This window comes from Heteronotia binoei, chromosome 7 (assembly GCF_032191835.1).
Source record: "Heteronotia binoei isolate CCM8104 ecotype False Entrance Well chromosome 7, APGP_CSIRO_Hbin_v1, whole genome shotgun sequence".
NCBI classification, from domain to species: Eukaryota; Metazoa; Chordata; class Lepidosauria; order Squamata; family Gekkonidae; genus Heteronotia; species Heteronotia binoei.
The window spans coordinates 117,547,919-117,557,745 of NC_083229.1; the positions used below are offsets into that span (position 1 = coordinate 117,547,919).

A 9,827-nucleotide genomic window follows, 5' to 3' on the forward strand; every position below is an offset into this window, starting at 1 on the left:
GCCGTTCACACATATTTAATCTCAAAATATTCATTCATCCAAATCTGTCAACTCACCTGAGCACATCCACGATGAACCCTTTCCCTTTATGCAACTGCACCATTCCATCGTGTGAATGTGTAACAGACAGATGAATTCTCTGCAATAATTACTCTATCTGTATTTATTTACCTTGCAATAGACAAGCAAATAAATCTTGGCCAGAGGTATGGAGGGATGCCTAGTTTCCCCAACATAACTGAACTTGTGCAGCTGCAGGACAAACACACACACACACGAGCCATCAGGAAAGTTACCAACAACTCTTTGCCAAGTAGTAAATTAAACTGTTTGCATAGCTTCAGGGAAAAGTGATCAACTATAATGTCCTGCGTCTAAATAAAAATCTACAGAAGTAGGAAGAATCTGTTCCCTAAAGAGAAAGAAGCAGAGCTTTTTTGTTTGTAGCAGGAACTCCTTTGCATATTAGGCCACACACATCCCGATGTAGCCAATCCTCCTGGAGCTTACAGTAGGCTCTGTACTAAGAGCCCTGTAAGAGGGAAGGCATTTAAAGAGGGAAGAGGGAAGGCATTTAAAGAGGGAAGAGGGAAGGCATTTAAAGAGGGAAGAGGGAAGGCATTTAAAAGGTGTGTGGTCCCTTTACATGTGATGGCCAGAACTCCCTTTGGAGTTTAGTCATGCTTGTTACAACCTGGCTCCACTCCCAAAGTCTCCTGGCTCCACCCCCAAAGCCGCCAGATATTAAATTGGACTTGGCAACCCTTATCTCTAAAAGATAAATCTTTCTTTAAACACATGACAGAAATGGAAGATACTCTTCAAGTACTTGAAGGGCTGTCATATAGAGGATGGTGTGGAATTGTTTTCTATGGCCCCAGAAGGTAGGACCAGAACCAATGGGCTGAAATTAAATCAAAAGAGTTTCCGGCTCAACATCAGGAAGAACTTCCTGACCGTTAGAGCAATTCCTCAGTGGAACAGGCTTATTCGGGAGGTGGTAGGCTCTCCTTCCTTAGAGGTTTTTAAACAGAGGCTAGATGGCCATCTGATAGAGATGACGATCCTGTGAATTTAGGGGGAGGTATTTGTGAGTTTACTGCATTGTGCAGGGGGTTGGAATAGATGACCCTGGAGGTCTCTTCCAACTCTATGATTCTACTGGAAGAAAGTACCACAATAAATTCATATACACTCTATTTAGGGTTGTCAGCTCTGGGCTGGGAAATTTCTAGAGATTTGGGGGTGGAGCTTGAGGAGGGTGGGGCTTAGAGAGGGGAAGGACCTCAGTGGAACACAATGCCATAGACTCCACCCTCCAAAGCAGCCTTTTTCATTAGGGGAAACTGGTCTCTGTAGTCTTGAGATGAGCTGTAGCAACATGAGCTCTCCTAGTCGCCCCTGTGGGCGGGCAATCCTAAATCTACTAATCTTTTCACATGCAGACCAACAGGGCTTTTTTTGTAGCATGAACTCCTTTGCATATTAGGCCACACCCCCTGATGTAGCCAATCTTCCAAGAGCTTACAGTAGGCCTTGTACTGAGAGCCCTGTAAGCTCCTGGGGGATTGGCTACAACAGGAGTGTGCAGGGCTTTTTTTGTAGCAGGAACTCCTTTGCATATTAGGCCACACCCCCTGATGTAGCCAACCCTCTGCAGGGGGATGGGGCCTAATATGCAAAGGAGTTCCTGCTACAAAATGAGCCCTGCAGACCAATAAAAACACATCTTTTAAAAAGTGCATCTGCTTTAATTTCAGGTTATCTGATTAATTTAGTAGGGCTACTCAGAAGAGCTAGTTGCAGATTTCTGCCATGACACTTAGTATAATTCTACTTTTGACCAATCAAGCCGGGTAAACAAGACAGAACATTTAAAATGTAGGTTCATTTTCCTTCAAGCTTCTGTTTTACCACTTTTTCACCTGCTCAATTAATATCTTTTGTGAATAAAACTACAGGTCTATTCATTGGATCATTTGGTCTCATTTGGAATACTGTGTGCAATTCTGGTCACCGCACCTCAAAAAGGATATTATAGCACTGGAAAAAATCCAGAAAAGGGCAACTAGAATGATGAAAGTGTTGGAACACTTTCCCTATGAAGAAAGGTTAAAACGCTTGGGGCTCTTTAGCTTGGAGAAACATCGACTGCGGGGTGACATGACAGAGGTTTACAAGATACTGCATGGGATGGAAAAAGTAGAGAAAGAAGTACTTTTCTCCCTTTCTCACAATACAAGAACTCGTGGGCATTCAATGAAATTGCTGAGCAGTAAGGTTAGAACAGATAAAAGGAAGTACTTCTTCACCCAAAGGGTGATTAACATGTGGAATTCACCGCCACAGGAGGTGGTGGCGGCTTCAAGCATAGCCAGCTTCAAGAGGGGGTTAGATAAAAATATGGAGCAGAGGTCCATCAGTGGCTATTAGCCACAGTGGCCACTGTGTGACACAGAGTGTTGGACTGGATGGGCCACTGGCCTGATCCAACATGGCTTCTCTTATATTCTTATGTTCTTAACATAACAGAAAGTATAATTCTGCAAAAAAAAAAAAAGAGTATATTTGTACTCTTTTACCACATGAAGCTGCCTTATACTGAATCAGAATCTCAGTCTTGTCTACTCAGACTGGCAGCAGCTCTCCAGGGTCTCAGGCAGAGGTCTTTCACATCACCTACTGCCAGATCTTTTACCTAGAGATGCCGGGGATTGAACCTGGGACCTTCTGCAAGCCAAGCAGATGCTCTACAACTGAGCCACAGCCCCTCCCAAATTCCGCACTAGCATTCGCTCCGCCCCCAGGCTTCTGCTTTCCTCTGAGCAAGTGATCGATTCCCCACCAGTGGCTGCGTGGTCGCAATTTCACTTGCGGTTACCTCCAGTTTTCCTTGCAGCTTCAGGATCTCCAAAAACCAAGATACAGTAGTGGGGAGGAAAACTAGAGGGAGCTGCGGATCAAGACGCACTCGCACAGCAACTGGTTGGGAATCGATCACTTGAGTCGGGAAAAGCAGAAGCCACAGGGGCAAAGCGACTGCTAGTGAGGATGATTGATGATGACATTGGATTTATATCCCGCCCTCCACTCCGAAGAGTCTCAGAGTGGCTCACAATCTCCTTTATCTTCCTCCCCCACAACAGACACCCTGTGAGGTGTGTGGGGCTGAGAGGGCTCTCACAGCAGCTGCCCTTTCAAGGACAACCTCTGACCCAAGGCCATTCCAGCAGGTGCAAGTGAAGGAGTGGGGAATCAAACCCGGTTCTCGCAGATAAGAGTCCACACACTTAACCACTACACCAAACCACTACCCCAAACTGAATCAGTCTTTGACCCAGATGACAACAATTTAAAATTATTCACAGACGTTTGAAAATGGAAACACTGAGTAGTGTGGAAATGTTAAAACAGAAAACCAACTTGAGATGGATATATAATTTAACTTACAAAACTGTCTAATGCTTATCCTGAATATAAGGTCTGTATTTGACCCAGCATGTCTCAGCATCCTGTTATCTTATCAGCATATGAGTAGTCCAAATAAATCAATGGATTAACATTTTTCTCTAGGCAGACCCCTTTCCATCACAATGAATACTTCTCTATCATCAACAACTGCCATTCTGGAATGTTCTGGAAAATTCTAGTTCTAAGTATTCTTCAGGCGTTGTTCCTAAACTAACGCTAGGCATCTTTCTGGCTACGTGGCAACCATTACTTATAACAAACTGCACTGGCTCACTAACACCAAAGTTTCCCAAAATCTAAGCGAGCGGCTAAGATCAGCAGAGCAGGGTCGGAGGGGATCAAAATGTTACCTTGACTCCTTCTTTTCAAATTCTTCAAGTAACCTTCTGCACATAAGTTCATCTGCTTTGCACCAGTATACTTTGAAGTGGATTCTGATGATCGTTCTCGGGCAGTGGTCTTCAATCTATGGGTTGGGACCAACGTTCCCTCTCAGCTGAGCTAGCGTGAACTAGCTCACAGATTTTTAGCCTCCAGCTGACACATTTTTGTCTTCCCTCTGGAAGGATGACCCCAGAGCAAACTAATTTATGCAGCAGCTCACAACTTTAATACCAGTAGTTCACAATTTTAATACCAGCAGCCAGGGCTCTTTTTCTAGCAGGAGCTCCTCTGCATATTAGGCCACGCCCCCCTGATGTAGCCAATCCTCCTGGAGCTTACAGTAGGCCCTGCACTAAAAGCCCTCCAAGCTCTTGGAGGATTGGTTACATCAGGGGGGCGTGGCCTAGTATCCAGAGATGCTCCTGCTAGAAACAGAGCCCTGCCAAGTAGCTCACAAAGTAGAATTTTTGCTCACAGGGCTCGGCAGCTGAGAGGGAACATTGCTGGGGACTTTCAAGGTGCACACTTGAGCTCTTTGAAGGATGGGCAAAATATCAGTTAACTTTAAAGCAAAGTTACCACGCCAATATGCCTACAGACTCAAACTGAATCAAACTGTTTGAGAATCAAACTGAATATTTTCTATATTTGGCGGTGCCAGGTTCAGGCCCCAGTGTGAGAGCAAAGATTGGAGATCCAGATTCAGAAATTCCTGGAGATTTGGGGATGAAGCCTGGGGAGGACAGGGATCTCAGTGGGGGACAAGGCCCCAGAGTCCCTTCAAAGCAGTCGTTTTCTCCAGGGAAATTGGGCTCCGTAGTCAAGAGCAATGCTTCCTCTTAGCCGTAGAGTCTTGTGAGCAAAGATTCTACTTCGTGAGCTACTGGCATTAAAGTTCTGAGTTACCACGTAAATTTGTTTGCTCCGGGGCCATTTTTCCTGAGCCAAGACAAAAATGTGTGAGCCAGAGGCTAAAAAACTGTGAGCTAGCTCACACTAACTCAGCTTAGAGGGAACACTGGTCAGGAGATGAACTGTAATTCTGGGGGATTGCCAGCTCCCATCTGGATGTCTCCCATTATTACAACTGATCTCCAGACTACAAAGATCAATTGCGCTGGAGAAACTGGCTGCTTTGGACTCTGTGGTATTGTACCACGTTGAGGTCCTTCCCCTGCTACCTCATTCATTAGTATTTTGACTGCAATTACAAAAATGAAAAAATATTCTGTTGAGCACAGACATTCCAAATAGTCCTTTACAACTTTACTCAAATACACATGGCTTTTTTGTAGCAGGAACTCCTTTGCATATTAGGCCACACCTCTCTGATGTAGCCAATCTGCCTGGAGTTTACAATAGGTCCTGTATGAAGAGCCCTGTAAGCTCTTAGAGGATTGGCTACATCGGGGGGGGGGGGTTGGCCTAATATGCAAAGGAGTTCCTGCTACAAAAAAAGCCCTGCACACATTCAACTCCTCTGTTCAGGAAGAACAAAAACACTGTAAAATGTCTCACAGAGCAGCATTCATTCACATGGTCAAACATATGGCCCAGGGGACAAAACTGGCCCATTCAAGGTTCTTATCCGACCCACAAGCAACTGTATGCATGGTAATATATAATACTCCCCCTTTTATGATTCCTTGGGGAAAAAAATCAGTCTTGCATATGATTAAATTGGGACTTTTGTAGGCTCCACAGTAGATAAATTGCTTTCACTGCTAGGAATCAATTGCTTTTTTTTTTTTTGTATTTTGGGTAAAGAATAATATTGTTAAATAGGTTTGCTTATGTTCTTTATAAAATGTATATCTCCAGTACCTGGCATTATATCTTATGGCATATATGGCTTGACCCAACAAAGTGACATCTATGTCAGGTCCTGCCCTCCTAAAAATGAGCCAGACACCTCTGTTCTAGAGAGCTTAGCAGCATCTCAAGAATACGTCCTAGGCATTTAATATTCACCCATCAGACCAGGGCTTTTTGGGGTACTTATTTGCATATTAGGCCACACACCCTGACCCCAAGCCAGCCGGAACTGTGCTCCGGTGCATTCCTGCTAAAAAAAAAAAAAAAGCACTGTGTCAGGCCAAGCAGAAGTTAGACAACACTGTCTCTGAAAGAACTAGCTTCAGAAAAGCAAACTTTCTCCCTCTGTCTGGTCCCAGTTGCTATTCTACATACCATCACGAATCACATCGAGGGCAGAATCTTCAAATCCCCCCTCTGTTTTAATAGGATGTTCCAGCAAAGGCTGAATAATATTACGGAAATAACGCATGCACGCAAAAGCTTATGCCCAGAATAAAACTTGGCTGGTCTTAAAAGATGCCCCTGGACTTAAAAACTTTGTTCTATGAATAAGGTAAATTAAATAAATCATATATGCCACCATTCCACTCAAGAATACCCAAGGCAACTCACAAAACTTGTTCTGTTCAGTTAAAAAAACCCCTCACACACGTACAGTCACCACCACAACAGTGAAATATCCATTAAAAATACAGACAAAAAATGCAGGCATGTCTTTGCTTCATCCTGATGTGCCTTTACTTTTTAAGATCACAAACCCACCCAAGTAGGATATACTATAAATTCCAACCTAATACTATCTAAGCCTGGCAGAACCAACTTGCACGCCACCCTTTTTCTCCTCACTGGCAGGCACACCTCTTAACAGGGACATCTTTCTTGGAACAAGCAAAACTCAGAACTGGGGGTGGGGGAAGACCCTAGAAAGAGCTTTCGGCACTGGCTTTGCATCCAACTGGAGCTAGAAAAACCCACCTCATTTTCCAGACTTCACCCTAAAGATTTTCAATGGAGAGGGGCTTATCTGCACAAAGATGATTTCAGAGGGTTGGTCTGAAGGAGAAGAGCTGGATTCAAATCCATAGCAGCTTAGAGACCAGCAAGATTTTTGAGTTTTGAGATTCAAATGTTCACTTGGTCTATGAAGCTACCGGCCTTGAACCTAGCCTTCCTGCTTGCAGAGCCTTAATAGCTGCACTACCCGAGTTTCCAAGACTTTCCCAGCTTGAAGACTTTGGGAGAGGGAAAAACCACACTGGCTTGCCCTGCAACTGTTACAAAGTTGAAAATGAACAGGCAGCTCCAGACACCACAAACAGCCTCCCTCGGATGCTAGAAAAATGCTTGGTGCACAATCCCATTTAGCGTTGCCAACCTCCAGGTGGCACCTGGAGATCTCCTGCTATTACACGATCTCTGGACAACCAAGATCATTTCCCCTACAGAAAACAGATGTTTGGGAGAGGGGACTCTAAGGAAATATGCCCTGCTTGAGAGACCCTCCCCCCTCCACAAACTCAGCTCCCCCTTCAGGCTTCACCCCCCCCCCCCAAAAAAAAATCTCCAGTTATTTCTCAAACAACAGCTAGCAATCCTAGTTTGGTTTACTGGTTAAGCCGGCGGACTCTTATCTGAGAGAAGTGGGTTTGATTCCCCACTCCACCACTTGCAGCTGCTGAAATGGCCTTGGGTCAGCCATAGCTCTCGTAGAGCTGTCCTTGAAAGGGCAGCTGCTTGTAAAAGCTCTCTCAGCCCCACCTACCGCACAGGGTGCCTGTCGTGGGGGAGGAAGGGTGTAATGTACTGAGTGACGAGACGTGTTGAAGGCAACATACTTTATTAGCAAGCACATCACAAGAGAGAGAATGGCGGACCGGGTCCCGATTATATACATGCCCCGGAACAACCCTCCTTGAGGCCAGGTCCAATCCTGGTCAGTTAAACTTCCCGCCACAGATCTTGATTGGCGGTGCATATTAGCGAGCTACATCCGGGGACCAGTGGGGTTCCACTGGTCGCCTCTGTAGCGTGCGCTGTGCATATAGATTTGAATGCAGGACATAACAAAGGGAAAGGAGATTGTGAGCCACTCTGAGATTCAGAGTGGAGGGCGAGGTATCAATCCAGTTATCTTCTTCATCGTCTTCTAATTCTCAAATACAGATTGTCTCACATAAAATACATTCAGTTGGTCTAAAGCAACAGAACAAAGTCTGAGTCCAGAGGCACTTTTAAGACCAACAACGTTTAATTCTGAGTATAAGCACCTGTGTGCATGCACACTTTGTATAATACATTTTCTTGCTCTTAAAGGTGCCATGGGCTCAAAACTTTTTTCTAAGCTGACTTCATTTCCCAAGGGGTTAAAACAGGGGTGGCCAAACTTGCTGAACATAACAGCTGCATAGGATATACATCAGATGTTTGAGAGCTGCAAGACATGTGAATGTCAGATGTCTGAGAGCCACAAGACAGGAAGGCAGGCAGGCAAATAGATGGCATAGCATGAGGGGGAGAGAGAGGTGGAAAGAAAGCAATTTTAACTTTAAATACATTCTCTAACCCACCGGAGAAGTGATTTAGAGAGAGATAAATGCCTTCTCTAGGCCAGCCAGTGGGGTGGTGGGGGCTTCAAGAGCCACACAATATGTGTGAAAGAGCCACAGTTTGGCCACCCCTTGGGCTAAAAGGTTTGCTAGACTCTTCCTCCATCTGGATAACAAAACTTTCCCAAGCGCCGGCACCGAACATCTGAGGGAGACTAAAGCAGCAGACAAGTCCACCTTTAAGACCTTTAAGTTTTATTCAGAATGTAAGCTTTCGGATGCTCTTAAGCAGACTTCATCAGACAAGTGGGAATGGAAGCAGCAGTTCTTAATATAAGTGGGCGGTGCAGAATCATGGGAATGTTTTTAGCCGATTAAAAGGATCACAAATAGGGTTCTGTGTTTGTTAGTGTTAGGACACTGGAGGGTGAAAAAACACTGGAAGAAGAAGAAGATGATATTGGATTTATATCCCGCCCTCCACTCCGAAGAGTCTCAGAGCGGCTCACAATCTCCTCTACCTTCCTCCCCCACAACAGACACTCTGTGAGGTAGATGAAGATATTGGATTTATATCCCGCCCTCCACTCCGAAGAGTCTCAGAGCGGCTCACAATCTCCTTTACCTTCCTCCCGCACAACAGACATCCTGTGAGGTAGATGAAGATATTGGATTTATATCCCGCCCTCCACTCCGAAGAGTCTCAGAGCAGCTCACAATCTCCTCTACCTTCCTCCCCCACAACAGACACTCTGTGAGGTAGATGAAGATATTGGATTTATATCCCGCCCTCCACTCCGAAGAGTCTCAGAGCGGCTCACAATCTCCTCTACCTTCCTCCCCCACAACGGACACCCTGTGAGGTGGGTGGGGCTGGAGAGGGCTCTCACAGCAGCTGCCCTTTCAAGGACAACTCCTACGAGAGCTATGGCTGACCCAAGGCCATTCCAGCAGCTGCAAGTGGAGGAGTGGGGAATCAAACCCGGTTCTCCCAGATAAGAGTCCGCACACTTAACCACTACACCAAACTGGCTCTGGAGGGTGATAAAAAGCAGACTGCTGTTGTAGGTGCAAAGTGCCATAAATCTAGGTAACATTCTGGCCCTGTCAGCTCAAATAGAGGGCATGGTCTCCAAAGAGATCACAACATCCACTGTAGTTTGCCATTAGAAAAAAAGGAAGACATTAAAATACAGTGGAGGATGGGTTGGTATATGCAATAAGAGGGAGACTGTTAGTAACATCCCAGGCAGATCCCCCCCCCGCCCTCCCCCGTTAGAATGTCAGTAAGAGAAGGCAAAGGAAAGAGAGGCGGGCTGTACGGTACCGACGAGAGGAGATGCGTGGCGGCGCGGCTGCTGCTGGGCAGGCGTTTCTTTCCACGGAGCTCTGACGGCCGGGCTGGAGCGCACAGAGCGGTCTGAAGCAGGGCCCGGAAAGAAAAGGCGGCGCGGGTGAGTCACAGACCTCCCCCTGGCGGGCCGCGCCTTTCCCGGGGAAACGCGTCGGGCGCACAAGTGGCCTCTGACTCACCCTTCGCCAGCAGCCCCGCGCACCTCGCTTTCCCACTGAGCATGTCTGCACATGCTCCTCCGGGGAAGCGCCGCT

The 9,827-nt window shown here is 46.0% G+C and overlaps 1 protein-coding gene across 1 annotated transcript in view; it reads right to left on the reverse strand.

Annotated features, from left to right (window-relative positions):
* The window catches only part of LOC132575472 (serpin B6-like), a 52,780-nt gene extending 42,953 nt beyond the window's left edge, over positions 1-9,827 (reverse strand). Inside the window, exons 1-2 of the mRNA XM_060244268.1 lie at positions 9,753-9,827; positions 9,547-9,639 (exon numbers count right to left, since the gene is read on the reverse strand). Of these exons, the coding sequence (XP_060100251.1) occupies positions 9,547-9,639; positions 9,753-9,805 (146 nt within the window). The 5' untranslated portion in view covers positions 9,806-9,827. The remainder of the gene's footprint in view (positions 1-9,546; positions 9,640-9,752) is intronic.